The sequence below is a fragment of the Aulostomus chinensis genome, chromosome 2 (assembly GCF_037954235.1).
Source record: "Aulostomus chinensis isolate RoL2024-O1b breed Wild chromosome 2, RoL_Achi_v1.0, whole genome shotgun sequence".
NCBI classification, from domain to species: domain Eukaryota; kingdom Metazoa; phylum Chordata; class Actinopteri; order Syngnathiformes; family Aulostomidae; genus Aulostomus; species Aulostomus chinensis.
In genome coordinates, this window is record NC_141321.1 from 27399909 (window position 1) to 27415039 (window position 15131).

General features: G+C 43.3%; 1 protein-coding gene across 3 annotated transcripts in view; it reads right to left on the reverse strand.

Annotated features, from left to right (window-relative positions):
- Nucleotides 1-288: 288 nt before the first annotated feature.
- Nucleotides 289-15131, reverse strand: part of igdcc4 (immunoglobulin superfamily, DCC subclass, member 4) — a 41892-nt gene continuing 27049 nt past the window's right edge. Inside the window, exons 4-20 of one of the 3 annotated variants that reach the window (XM_086188294.1) lie at nucleotides 14347-14480; nucleotides 13230-13364; nucleotides 12494-12646; nucleotides 11338-11748; nucleotides 11089-11253; nucleotides 10130-10267; nucleotides 9527-9706; nucleotides 8558-8770; nucleotides 7717-7818; nucleotides 7401-7587; nucleotides 6648-6775; nucleotides 5596-5766; nucleotides 5365-5499; nucleotides 3764-3866; nucleotides 3393-3624; nucleotides 3132-3257; nucleotides 289-1899 (exon numbers count right to left, since the gene is read on the reverse strand). In XM_086188294.1, the coding sequence (XP_086044420.1) occupies nucleotides 1402-1899; nucleotides 3132-3257; nucleotides 3393-3624; nucleotides 3764-3866; nucleotides 5365-5499; nucleotides 5596-5766; nucleotides 6648-6775; nucleotides 7401-7587; nucleotides 7717-7818; nucleotides 8558-8770; nucleotides 9527-9706; nucleotides 10130-10267; nucleotides 11089-11253; nucleotides 11338-11748; nucleotides 12494-12646; nucleotides 13230-13364; nucleotides 14347-14480 (3211 nt within the window). In that variant the 3' untranslated portion in view covers nucleotides 289-1401. Of the gene's footprint in view, nucleotides 1900-3131; nucleotides 3258-3392; nucleotides 3625-3763; nucleotides 3867-5364; nucleotides 5500-5595; nucleotides 5767-6647; nucleotides 6776-7400; nucleotides 7588-7716; nucleotides 7819-8557; nucleotides 8771-9526; nucleotides 9710-10129; nucleotides 10268-11088; nucleotides 11254-11337; nucleotides 11749-12493; nucleotides 12647-13229; nucleotides 13365-14346; nucleotides 14481-15131 lie in introns of all 3 variants that reach the window. The other 2 variants (XM_086188303.1, XM_086188285.1) reach the window with 2 other exon arrangements.

The following is a 15131-nucleotide window of genomic DNA, read 5'->3' on the forward strand; positions in this document are numbered from 1 at the left end:
TTATTATCATTACACTGAGTGACACATCGAGCTGAGATCTGACAGGAAGCTGCAATGCACTGAAGTGACGACTTGCTGTTTGACTTTACACAGGAGCATACAGTGAGTGTCGGACGATTAATTTGTAAATACCAGAGGGTGTAAAATTAGAAGTTAGTCACATAATAGTAAAAACCACGCTGGAAACCATTCTGAAAAGAAATGAGGTAGTGTTGTTGATAAAGAGTAGGAATGCACCAGATCCCCTTATATTGTGTGTGTGTCTGTGTGGATTGTTTTAGTTGACCAGTTTGCGGTCAAATGCTGCATGTTTATTTCTTAAAATCTATTAATCTTGAAAAAAATAGCAGGCAACTGTATAAGTATCATGTCAAATTAAAAAAGGACGACTGGCTCCAATTAATGGTTTTATTATTGAAACAGTGTGGACATTGGTGCATCCCTAATTGGGATCCAAACAGATGGGTGGTTTTACCATCTCATCTCCAACCAACCAAAGAAACCATAACAAAACTAATGTGAACTTCATGTAAATACTTCAAAAATAAAGATATCCACCATCTGATGAACAGCAAGACCACGTTTTAGTTCCGAGTGTCCCTGATTTACACAATCATTCCAACTGGATATGTATCATTTTGGAAAATAGTGTTCCAAATACATTTTTTTTTTTTACATCTTGAGGGTTTTGTTCTCAAGTTGCACTTGCACTGCATTATACTCTATAGCAGAATACAGAGTTTATGAATACGCCGAGAGTAATTAGGCACCTGAAACCTCACGCTCCAGTCACATAATGTGTGTTTATGGGAGTTTATGAGAGATACAGAGGAATCAACACATTTCAGCTTTTGAAGCTTTCTGAGTACATGTGTGGACCCTGAGACGACAGGAGGCTGGAGAGAGACAGGTGTTCTACTAACTCAGAGTGCAGATACTCTTAAGGCTAATTATTCAACGCCACAGTAAAGTAGCATCCACAAAACGGTGCCAGGTGAAACCCACTGATCCGTCCACGATGATAAGCCTGTCCGAGTGCTCACTCACACACTCACCCAGTCAGGGAACATTCCAGACTTCCCCATTCCTGAGTGGAACAGAGAGGTTAAGTGAAATCTGTCTTTGCTTTCCTACGAACAGGAAAGCAGCCCAGAGGAAAGTGTTTGCAATGTAAGAAAATGCATACCCATATGCAGTACTCTACCACTAAAAATATATTGTATATGTATAATGTATATACACATGTATGAAACAATGGAAACAATGTACTTATAAAAAATTTGCAAGAAAAGAAAGATGAGGTGCATGAAAAATAATCCATAGGGATTCTTCCTGGGTATGTAAAAGGAACGTGTGTGTGTGTGTGTGTGTGTGTGAGGGTCAACATCTTACATGCAGAGGCTATGGGCACAGATAACTGTGTGCCACTGAGGTAGAGTGGACAAGGCTGGAGCTGACAAAGGGAGCAGGGGACAAACCAGCAGAGATGGCCTTCCCCGATGCTGGAGGACAGTGTCTGGAGTCCCCGTTTTCCAGATGCTTTGACCTCAGCACAGACCGCACTGTCTTAGGGGAGTGGAAGCCATTGGTTAGTCCCACTCCAGGCTGTGTCTCTGTTTCTGCCATGCCTTCTGGCTCCCCGTTGTGATTGGCCACCAATTTTACTGAGGGAAGACTCAAGGGACCTTGGGCCTGTGTAAGTTTTTCAAGAGGTTTCTCCTCTCTTGGCAGGCTCTGCTGGCTCAAAGGGGAATATTTGTCATCTGCTAATGAGGGTCCCCTGGTGATGTTAGTGTCTGTCTCGATCCCGCTGCCCTCCTTCTCTGTCTCCCTCCTTGGATCCGACAGCTCAGAGTGAACGATGACTTCTGCCTCGACCTGGTTCCTACACAGAAGATCCTGCAACATACCGATGACGATTACTTTAGCCTTTAACAGCTATGATGCAGTAACCTGCTGTATTCCGGCATGACAGGTTTCACATAAATATCATCAGATGATCACGATTAGAAATGACATTTGAGTGAGCGACACCAGAGCTCAGTTTGGCCTTATTCAGACTGCAGCCAAAGCTGATTTGGGTTGTTTTTTTTTAAGGACCTTTTTTATGTCAGTGCTTTAATTTGCAACTGATCAAATGGGATTTGCTGTGTCCAGATATCGGCAACCTATCAACATGGGTTGCTATGGTAATAACATAGATGTCAGGCATTATGCTTGCTGGTGTTGCTGCTGTCCAATGAAGAAATATGAGATTAGGGGCTCCGTCATCACGCCCTCTAAAAACATTGTGATGTTGCAGGGTGCAGAGCGCCTCAGCTGCGATATATTGTGCTGCCCTCCTCCCACACTCGTGGGTGGGGACAAAGCCTGCACAAACAGTGTCTTCTTGCAGCAGCAGGATCAGTACCACGGAGAGCGCTCAGCTAGGGTCAGTCCTCCTGATACTATAATCCATCCATCCATCCTTTTTCTACCGCTTATCCTGTTAAGGGTCGCGGGGGGGGGGGGGGGGCTGGAGCCGATCCCAGTAGCTTTCGGGCGAGAGGCGGGGTTCACCCTGGATGGGTCGCCAGTCCATCGCAGGGCCAACACATGTAGACAGACAACCATTCACACCTATGGTCAATTTAGAGTATCAATCAGCCTCGTCCCCTCTTGATGTCTTTGGACTGTGGGAGGAAGCTGGAGTACCAGAGAGAACCCACACAGGAACAGGGAGAACATGCAGACTCCACACAGAAAGATACCGTGATGGAGCCGGGGCTCGAACCTGGAATCGTCTTGCTGTGAGGTGACAGTGCTAACCACTGCACCACTGTGCTGCCCCAATACTATGATAATGAATCACAAATACGTATAAATAAAGCATTTGTGTGGAGACTTTAGTATTTGAGCCATTACCATGAATGATTTCCATAATTGGTGTTGGGCGGCACTTCGAAATACTATTTGAGAATTCAGAGCTTCCAGACCTTCCAGACTGAGAAGCATCAGTTTAAATCTGCATTTAAAATGAAAAGAGGGAAAATAAATCTGTCTACATTCATTCTGGATATGCCAGAAATCAGATGTGGCCTGGCAGTCTGAACAAGGCCATACAAGTAGTACTATTAAATTCATTCATCTACCGTGCAGTTCTCATTATTTATGTTGAGATCTCCACTAATGAGTTTTGGAGAGTCTTCTGTAAGGGTGTCTCTGTATCTGGTGATCCTGTTGGCCCAGTTATGACTCACAGAGCCATTCCAAACAGCCTGTAAGATTTAAAACACAGTGGAGGCACAATAATTACAACCATCATCCCTCGATCATCGTGAGGAAAAAAAAAAATCAGTTTCAAAGGCCCATCTGGAGAAGAACCCCACCCCCCCACCCCTGCAGGTTTCAACCTTGGGTTCAGGTGCAGGGGCATGCTCCCCTTCCCCTGGATTCACACTTGCCATCAGGCTCTGCTCCTCTGGGGCCTCTGCTAGCTGCTGACCAGACTCCTGGCTGCCCGTGGGCATCAGCGTCTCCAGCTCATGGCTATCGCTGCACTCTGGCACATGAGGGGGGGTGGGGTAGCCTCCTCTCCTGTACTGAGGGGTCACAGCTGTGGAGTCCAGGCCCCCAGATACCCCCCTATTTAACACAGAGATAAAAAGAGCCACAGTAAAGGAATTGGACTCTGTAGAAGACTGAATGTTACAAAGCCCAGTCAGCTGGGTTGATGTAACACATGATTACTAGAGCCACTACTGGTGCGCTATAGAGGTCGTACCTGCTCTTGCCGTTATGAAAGCTGAAGCACATACAGAGGAGGATGCATATTAGCCCCAGACACACACCAACTATGATGCCTGTCACTGCATGGATGTCCAGCTCTGTTAATGCAACAGACAATGGAAGGAAAAGAGGAGAAAATGTCGAGTGAGCATCAACAAACAAACAAGTGAGTTTCAATGTGTTCTGCATCGTGTTCCATTTGGCAAAATGAGATAAATTATGGTCAATTATGAGCAGAATAAAATCCCTGTATCTCATACCGCTGGGGGAGCAGTTCTGTGAGGTGGCGTGGTTCCTTCCCCAAGAACATTTTCTAAAATATTTGCATCCAGTATCATAGCTGCCTGGTAGTTTTTGTATTCATTACTGGTTATTCCTCATTGTTGACTGAACTCTTCACGTCTTTCGGACAGCAGGTGTGATAATTTAATAGTCTTGTGTGGAATAATCTCTCAGGAGGGACCAAACGGCTCTGTATTCATGACACCTTCTGTTTTAAAGACCAAAAGGGGCATTTAATAATTACAGGCAATGCTAAAACGCTGACTTATGAGTAATTATAAAGTGTATAATGAGTATGCGAGCTTAAACACAAAGTGACACGAGAGTAAAGAAAACGCTTCACGTAGCAATTCTTCTATGCACAAGAGGCCAGTAATTCAAAGATCTTCCCTGAGGAGGTCACTGATGGGGCCCTCCCTTTGATATCTACTTTTAATATTACACTCAAACGCTCTAGAATAGGAAACGCATAATAACAATGTCATATTCAACGCTGGCAGGGACAACTTAGCCACTTCAATATGAAGGATTGTGTGTGTGTGTGTGTCTTTGTGAGAGAGGGAGGAGTTCATGTACAATCACAGAAACTGCAGAAATGAATGAGTTTATGTTGTTTTCTATGTACGTTAAGTCTAGATCACATTGAGTCTATTTTTTAATCACACTGTAAGTATTCCCATTAATGTAGAATGTAAGGAGTGTTTTCTTTCACGTGCTACTTACTTTAAATGTTGTCATATTCTACTACACCACAGCCCTCCGGCACAATAATGCCTCCACCCCAGTTAATGTGAGGGTGCTGTTCCTTTCCTCATTACCCAATCTTAGCAACATCTCGACCTTCGAACTGCTATGTTGCTTTATATTGCTTCCTCCGTCAGCCTACATTTCACATTGTACCTTATCGCTTCTTTTTCTCACAATCAATCCTTCCTCCTCTTATTCTATCCATCCATCCATTTTCTACCACTTATCCTGTTAAGCGTCACGGCGGGGCTGGAGCCTATCCCAGCAGCCTTCAGGCGAGAAGCGGGGTTCACCCTGGACAGGTCACCAGTCCATCGCAGGACCAACACATAGAGACAGACAACATTCACATTCACAGTCACACCTACGGTCAGTTTAGAGTATCAATCAGCCTCGTCCTCTCTTGATGTCTTTGGACTGTGGGAGGAAGCTGTGAGGCAACAGTGCTAACCACTGCACCACCGTGCCGCCTGTTACTCATATTATCAAACTGAATATCTCAGCCAAACAGTTGATCCATTCATTCTACAATTGCTGTCACTCATAGATATGCAATGTGACACATACCATATTGCTGATGAGGAGTGTGAACATCCTTAACAAGTGAATAAGGACCTGGCCCCACCTCAGTAGATGCTCGCATTTTAAAAAAGTACTGGGTGCCACCGGACAAACCCTGGACCTCCACACTGGTAACACTCCCTGAAAACCAAAGTTAGAGCAGATCAATTGAAGAGTGTTACTGTAAGAATTTAATGGAATAAAGGTGAAGGTCAGGTCATACCACCAAAAACCTACCATCCTGAGAGAGGTTTTTCCATAAGTAGTCTGGCTGGCTGAGGTTCCCACTGTATAAGATCCAATAGCTGGTGATGATACCATTAGGCTCCAGTGGAGGGCGCCAGCTCACCAGCAGAGATGAGGAGTCCAGGGCAGTCAGCTGCAGCTCCTCTGGAGGAGAGGAAGGCCCTGAAGGAGACAGAGGGACTGGGTCAGTAATTACAGCCTAGAAATGAAGCCTCACAGCTGGGGAATGTATATTGTCTTGATGGGGGAGTGGACACGTTGTGTGACAACCATCTGCGTCCTAATGTCCCTGCCACCTGGGTACAGAAAAGAGGGGACAAGCAGGGCAATGGGGGATTGAACCGGGGCTCAGGTGATAACACATGGTAGCAGAGAGCAGGACAGGGTGACTGGTGATGATAATGTCATTAAAAGCTGCACACTCTCCTCTCACCTGCCTTTATTTGGCTGACAGACAGTGATGCTGCATGGCCAACATGAGACACTAGCACCCGGCTGTTTTATTATAGCCAGTAATCAGCCGATGATACACATCATTAATTTGCGTGTCCACTGGCCTCAGGCCAGCCAGCAGGCTGATATGAGTAAGAACACACTTCCGCATGCACAACTTCACAAGCACATACAAAAGAATCTGCTCTGACCAAAACTCAACTTTACAAGCCAAATCAATGAATCAGTGAATCACCCAAGGGTTCTCAAGAGCAGAAATGGGAAATTCAATAATATAGTGAATTAAATTAGTCATCCAGGAAATACCCTGAAATTTAAGCTCTTACTTGCTTTTCATTGTAGTTCCCCAGAGAAGCTCAATGTCTCGCTCCAGCACGCTGCAACTTTTTTTAAGGGAAAGGAGTTTTTCCATTCATTAATACCAGGTGAACAGAAGTGCACACGAGCGAATTCTATAACCCACTCAATAAAAAGCGCCATCGTCAGTTCATGGGACATTCCTACAGTACCCACTAAAGGTAGACTCCCGAGTGGTGTTATGAGGTAAAATTGAGGATATCTGATCTTTAGGCGCTTAAAAACAGACTCACGGTCGGACAGAGTGGACTCCTCCACGGTGCCACTGAAGGGTCCCACCACATCCACTCCATTAGACTGCACTGCCAGCTCATAGCGAGTGAAGGGCTTCAGCGCCCTGAGCAGGATCTCCTGAGCAGAGCTGTGATACACAAGAGTAAAATATGCTGTGTTTAATGGTCTAAACACAGAGAGATAACTCACCTGTTGAACCACATTGATATTTCTTTGTGTTAAAAGCCTGTTTGTATGATTGTGTGTGTGTGTGTGTGAGTGTGTGTGTGTATAAACACATTTTCATCAGACTGTTCTGGAACATGTTGACACTTAATATTGATGGACGAGAATTAATTGAAAAGTTACTTTAAATATAACGGGTGTTTCTTTAGCAATGAACAATTTTTACATGCAAATTGTAGAATAGCTCAAGGTGCTCTTGAGAAGACGCATTCTGCTGGCAGAACAAAAATGGAACTGACAGCTTTTATTTAGTATTGCAGTTTAATAGCATCAAACATGAAATGGTTTTTACCACACAGGGTCATCCATAATTTCATCCTCTCAAAGAATTACTGTCAATCTAAAGACAGACTATTAATACACAGTTTCTCCTTGCTCTGCCAAAGAGAAGCAGGGGAATATTACTTTCTGGCAGCCAACTTTATAGCTAACATCTTACAGAGGAATTCTGCCATTTTAAAATGTGCTAATGTTGACTAAGACTTGAGAACTGGATCATGTGTCAGTTGTTCATCCAGAGCACTGACCTGGTGTGGTAGGTGACCAGAGAGGCGTTGGTGGTTCCTGCTGGGCTACAGCGTACCGTGTAGTTGATGATGCGAACGTTGCTGAACCGCGGTTTCTCCCAGCGTAGCCAGATGGCAATAGAGCTGTTAGCTGTAGCTTGAATGCTGCTGGGAGGCAGTGGAGGGGGGCGCATGGGCAGTGATGATGCTTTAACACAAACACACACGTGAGTTAGCTTGACTGTGGCAAAATGTAATCACTTGCTATCCCATGAAAGTTCTCATTTCATTTGTTAATTGTTTACAGTATGTGCACATATGCAAAAGGACTCTCTACCTCGATCATGAACCTTGTCAGTCCTTCCCTTCCACATGGCAGCGGATCCATCGATCTGCTTGCTGAAAGCCCAAACCCTCACCTCGTACTGCTGGTCCGGGACTAGCAGAGGTGGAAAGATCAAGGGAGGGAAAGAAAGAAAAGAGTAACAAGTGAATAAAGTAATGATTTTCCATGTATAGATATGTTACACCATATGTCTGGCTCACTTGGGGCCCTACACGAGAACACACTAGGACCCCTCGCTCCTATGAAACCAGGCCGAAACACAATTGGACACACTAAAACATGGTACGTTTTAATTGTTGTACAACAAAAACAACGACAAAAGTGTAGACACAATAACTTCTGAAATACCTGCTCATGTTAATAATAGAAGACCTAACACAAACTGAAGATAGAAATAAAATATCAAACTCACAGTTTCATCTGTGACTTCAGGCTGTGTGAATGTGAATGCAGATATACAGTGCATGCTTCACAGTTATGTATTTTTAAAGGATGATATCATTGCCTCTATTAGGGATCACCACAGCTGGTATGGACAATAACAAAATTAGCTTTTTCCACCAGTTAAAGTAGCAATCAAAAATCAAAAAGGAAAGCAAAATATGGCACGAGAACCATCACGCAATTCCTTTTAGAAAACCAACTTGTGAGGTTCTGAAAAGGTGTTTTAAAAAAGATTGGAGTCTTTAAAAATGTAAGACATCACACCTGTGACTCACATTTTAAAGTCAGAGTCAGTAAAGCTTGTCACAAAATCACGGTGAGCTTAGAGCGTGTGACTCCTTTTCCTCCCTCAAGCAAAAAGGATTCATTCTGTTCTTGATAAACTTACCAAGTCCAGTGAGAAGATGATATCTGGCCTTCTTCCGGAGCCTCACGGTGTAGGTGTGTGTTATCTTTTCTCCATTAGCTGACTGATCCGCGTCCACCTCTCGACAGGACAACTTGTAACCAGAGATCAGTGTGTGATTGGGTGAAGGATGCCACGTCACGTTGAGTGTGTTCACTCTGGCTCGCACTTTCAGCTCTGTAGGAGCAAAGATCACTGGAAAAGATTGGAAAAGGAAAAAGCATGTGACTTAACAACTGGAAGAGGAATAGCATCTATACAGTATTGCTACTAGTCATACGCTGTATATCCAATTAAAATTGATTATAAGTCTGAAACACAACAAATGAGTTTATGTTGCAAAGAGCTTTACATGACAGATGAGAGTGAATGTTTAGTTGTTACTACCTATTTCCAAGCAGTGGGTGTCAGTGGTTGTTATTTGTGGTTTGCTGGGCCACCTGATCCAGAGGAACCTCTTATCCACAGCACCTTTTCCATACATGTTCTTACATTTAAACCTACAGTACATTAACAATTACAACTAATTAAGAGCTTGACCTACTTCTTTCTTTAGTAAAATGTACTCCATATTTAAGCTTACCAAAGTATCTAACCAGACATTGTATACTGTGTATATACCACCATCACCACAGACACAAGCCCGGCCTGCTCAGCGCTGTTCCCACTGTTCCAATTAGATCTAAAAGGGTTTGGTTGAAAACGCCTGTGTGGCTCAGAAGGACAATGGGAATCCTGGGACAGAGTTTCCCCCAACAAAGGCAACACTCAGGATGGATTTCTTCCATAATACTGAATGTAACTGGTTTGACATTCTTGACAAATATCCTCACTTCCTGTCTGTGGATTACAAAAATGATACTCCCTGACCAGTAGGAATTCTGAGTGGAAAAAGTAAGAATTTAAAGAATTTGTGATTACTACGTCTGCCACGTCTGGGGTCTCTCTTACCCATGCGATGGTTGCTGTGGTTATAGTGGGCTAGCGTTTGGTGCTGGGCCCACTCAGATGGAACCCCGAAGCCAACACCTGTTCCAGCTGCTATCCTCAATCTGTAGGTCTGGTTGGGCTGCAGCTCTCTGAGTGTGAACTGGGTCTCATTACCCCCCACCTCCACTGAGAACACAGTGTCTGCTGTGGGAAGAGAACAAAAAAACAAACATAACTGTGTCTACTAATAGAGACTGTAAACATCTCTGAAAATGCAGACCATATTCTCTGAAATAGACGATTAATACAGTAAAAATACCTGTGTGTTATTCCTGCCGTAAGTAACCGCTGTCTCTCAAGGACTATCTGTTACAATCCGTTCAGAGTGAACTTGATCTCTGGAAACCCTCTTGGCTGCACAAATGTGCCTTTGTATCGTCTAAACACTCAAAACCCTATCAGATACATGTCTTAAATTCTCAGGCCATTTCATTACAGATGGAGAATGAAAGAATGAAATATCTGTCTTTTTAATAAACATAAGAAATTGACAAAATTGCTTTTTCTATGCTTACAGTCTGTTCTGGTCAACCTGTTGTATTTCACTTCATGGAAGTTACTCACCCTTCTCCAGAGTGCTGTACTCAATGCGGTAGCGGGTAACAGATCCTCGACTGTGCTGCGATGACAGTGGGTGCCACATCAACCTGATGTCTGTGGGGGACGTGCTGGCTATGGACAACTGAGGAGGAGCGCTAGGCACTGCAGGAGGAAATAAGAAGACATCCTGAGCTGTCTAAACATTCAAATCAAAAATCTCTACACAGCGGCAATTCATCTTTAATTATCTCCACTAAGCTAATATAGCTTGTCACTGGCATGTGTCTGTTGGTTGCTTTGATTGCAGAATATTTACATTTTGATTAAATTTAGGGGAAATATTACAAAGGAGCAAGTGAACTTTGGATACCTCCTGGATCAAATTGCGGATCCTAAATCCTCAAGGATGTTGTAGCCTATTTGCAGGGTAAATCTATAAGCTGTATTTTTCTGGACATGTCATTAAATTCCTTGAGTCCCCATGACACAGTGAAACAGGAATTCATATTGATTATATCCAGAGACCTACTTTTGTTATACTGCTTGATATCTCCCAAAAGTCTAAGCATATTATGATATAATTCATTGAGGCCATGAATTCTTTTTAGAGAGATGAGTACTAAGCTCCCCGGTGAGATGCTCTGGATCGTGCTGTGGATCTTTGAATCAGCAGAAGCAATATTTGGGGACTGTGAAGAAGATTTATGAACAGATTGCAATATCTTCATATTCTCTAGCAACGTCACCTGCTTTAGCAGATATTCTCTGTCTGTGCTTTCTATTCTGCTAAGTCAAGCTTTCAGTATACATCAAATCAAAACGTGGACGGGGGGATTTTAGCGACATGTGCAGTAAATATAGTGACTAAATGATATAAACCATATAAGATGTTCATGTCTGTTTCTTTTTAGTGGCTGAAAAACAGATATTTCAAGACCTCTATAAACTCCTGTACAAAAAAGTATTCAGCGGTTGATACTCACCATCCTCCAGCATGTGTACAGTCACAGGCATGGAAGGGCGACTGGCACCCATGGGAGAATAAGCCACTACAAAGAATGTGTAGGCAGTATGGGGAAGAAGCTCTTTAAACTGATACTCAGTTGTGTCGTTGTTCATTGCAAACTGGTACTCCACATTATCTGAGCCTGAAATAGAGGATAATATGCAAATTAATACATCTTTTTCTACTGCAGCGATGGATAGTTATGGCTACACACACACGCACACACCTGCAGCCCGCTGGCAGTGAACAGAATAGCCGATGATTTGGTCCGAGTTGTACTCCGGTTTCTCCCAGGTAAGGAGGGCAGTTGTGCTGGAGTAGGGGGTAACAGACAGCTGGCGAGGAGCACTGGGAAGGCCTTCCCTTACAATGACCGTCAGCTTGGCAGTGGCGCAGGCTGTGCCCAGACCGTTGTCTGCTATGCATTGGTAGTAGCCTGCATCCTCCAGTGCCAGCTGGTTGATGAGCAGAACTCCAGGGCTTTGGATCTTCACTCGTCGGAATGACTTGATGGGCTGGCCGTCCTTCAGCCAGTGCAGCACTGGAGTTGGCTCCCCTGAGCTGTTGCACACAAACCTGGCTGTGTTTCCCCGGGAGAGGGACACTGTCTCCGGGGGTTGGAGAATTACTGGAGGGGCTGGTGGAAGTAGAAAGCCGATGAAATGCGAATCTCAAAAATGAAAGACTAATTTTATTACCTCCACCAGGGGGGTAATGCGATCACAGCACTGGTTTGTGTGTTTAACAGACGGACTTTGATGAAATCTGGTAGGATGATGGAAATCAGATTGAGAACAATCGATTCGATTTTGTAATTAATTTGGCTCTAGATCCAGAGCCAATGATGTCATATTGCCTTGGTGGAGGTATGCGCTCTCCAAGTGCCTTCTACTTTATATTTTAGTTTGAAAAAACGGCCCTGGGAAAACACTGAACATCATAGAGCAATAAAATCTCCTGATGTATAATTGTGGTGTATTATCTTTGTGAAAGCTGCAAGTGGGTTTTAAGAAGAAATTGCATAAACAAATATACAAAAATCTGAATTGACAGCGTTGAAGAATTATAATAGCCTGTCCAGTGTCTATGCTAAAATGTTATCAATAACCCACCTTTGTAACAGCGGGTGCTGCCTCAGAACTCCGCTCGAGGAAACTAATTTGACATTCACTCAAAGGTAATAAGGTCTACCAGCAGGTACTGTAAACTGCACATTAAACTCTAGTCATTAATCTACATATATTAAAGACTTCATAACCTCTCTAAACGTCTATGAATTCCACAACAACACATATTCCACTTATTCTCCACCACTGAAACCAATTATTTTGTGAGGTAAGAGTTAGTCTGTCATTACACACATTAGACGAGCTGGACCTTACCAGGCACATGCAGCACGGCCGCAGCAACAACAAACTCCCTCGTCTTGGGCTTGTTGACTCTGCAGACATAAATGCCGGTATGGTGTCGCCTGGTGTCCCTAATCACCAGGTTTGTAGCGAGGACTACCACATCAGTGGAAATGGGTTTTCCATCTGCTCAAAGAAGAAAGCAATAAAGAACAGAAGACCGTCTCAGCTGATACTGATGGAAAGCGGAGATTGGCCTTGAGAGAAGCAGAGATAATTTCTCAGGCTTTCAGTTGCCTAAGAAACAAAACAAAGTAGAGAGAGGCTGCACTTTGATGACATAGCTGACTTTGTTAGGGATAGAACACATCTGAACATACAGTGCAGAGCTAAAAGCCATAGCGGTGGCTTCATCAATCAATAGATGGGTCTGACAGACTCATTTTGATTTGATACATTATTATTGTAGAATACTTTGGTATTGTGGTCTACGGAAAATTAATACTCAACAATGTAATCTCCATGGAAGTGATGGAGACACAGCTGTGTAAGTGAAATGTCAAGGAATGACTAAACTAGAGACAGCTTGGCTCAGTAAAACAACTTTACAGCCAGTGTATGCAAATTATATTCAAAATGTTCTTTGTGTGTTAGTCAGAAGCAGTCGGTGAGGAACACAAAGACTATGGAAGAGTGACAGATGCAGTTACAGAGAAAAACAGAGGATGAAAACAAATGATAGAAAATATTGAGCATTTGGAAGTATTACCTTGTCTGCTCCAGGACACCAATGGTTTTGGCTGGCCTTGTGCCATACACTCCATCACGGCGGGATGGCCGAGCACCACGGTTGCATTCTGAGGAGGCGCCACTATCACCATTTGGGTCAGGGCTTCAGTAGAACCTAGAACAGGCAAGATGTCGGTAATTCTACACAATATTGACAATATATATTGTACAGTTTAACCTCTGAATTGCCCTTTACATTCAGCCAGATTAATAGGCCATGATGGTATTTCACCTTCTCCTGATAAATGTTGGAGCTTCACCCATCGACTCTTTATTTAACCCCCAGCATGCAAACAGGGAAGTGCCAAAACCATGTAGGTTAAAGAGGATAAGATAAATGAGGCGAGGGGGTTCATGGGACCTGGTCTCTCCTCACATGGACTAAGGTGTTACTTCTGTTGGTGCAAGGCATGCTGGGAGCTACTACACACCTAAAGGGCAAAACTACCTCTTCTTCTATTTTCCTATATCAAATTACATCATGGGATAGTCCGTAACAAACCCTGGGATAGAATCTATATACCGGTACATACTTTATGTTGTTAAGATTGGTAGTGAATAAGGAGTAGGAATTCATATGTGTGTTTTCAAGTTATCCTGTGTTTGTACATATATTTTTTCTTGTTAAGAACTCCATTGATTGAATACTTGTGCTTTACATTTATATCATGTGTCCTGTACTTATTTCTATGTTTTCTCGAGTTGGTTTACTGTGGAAAAAAAATGTTTAGAACATTTTTGAGAGACTGAACTACTTTATTCAGTCACTGAGTTGATTTACTGAAGAAAAGCAATGGACCATAATTGATAACTGCCAACTGTAAAACTACTCAGTAGCTGCTTTAGGAGGAAAAAAATACAGAAAGAAATGGTTTATTTGTATTGAGAGGATCATTAAATGTAATTGAAACCTGTTATTTTCCCAGTCTAAAGAATACCCATATCATTCACTGTCATTCACACAATACATACCATCAATCTAACTCTGTTCAAGATGAAAGTGTTCATCCCTTATATCTCAAACACCTAGTGCTCAAACTCACATTAGCTCCCACTTCAGTGCAGCTGAGGATTCAGAGGGTGACAACAGGCCTCACCTGTAGTGACAGTCAGCCGGGTTTCATGACTGATGTCCTTCCTGGCAGAGTTGGATGCAACACAGCGGTAAACGCCTTCGTCCTCCTTGGTAACCTCGAGAATCTGGAGCACCCCATTTGGAAGGGAAATGAACCTGTTGCACACAGAGCAAAACTGGAGCGATGACAGAAGGAGAAGGCAAATAAGAACAACTGTGTGGCATCAAACATCCGGCTGCTCGGCAGACTTCCTGCTGGGTCCTCACAGGGCCCTGTGCTTCTTTATTCATGAGTGAGATTATTGTGTGCAATGGCTACAAGGAAAATTTGTAATTATAAGTCGACTAAAAAGGTGAATGCAATATGAGGACATCAAGGTGAAAGTTGTTTTCCGGACAAGGTCGAGCACTGGAGGTTCACAGAATCCCAAATTGTGTCTGGAGGAACAGTGATTAAGATATTAACAAGCTCCCCGTCTTCCTTCTGTAAGAACGTCTCTCAGGACTCTGGCAGAGTGTGCGGATAGACTTTAGAAAAAAAAGAGTCAAAAGAAAACAAATGGAGTATTGGAAAATGAAGTGGATGGATGGATGGATAAAAAATGATATGTAAGAGAGAGAAAGAGATGAAAAGAAAATTACGGCAAGAAAAAAGCAGGAACCGCTATTGCAGAAGAACAAAGGGCACATTAGCGCTGGCGAGAATACGGAAAGAGGTAAGTCGGTGATGTGTCTCATCTTTGAGACGGGCCATTAACAGTGCCTGAGGTAGGAGAACCAAATGTCACAAATAAGCCCTCATGAGCA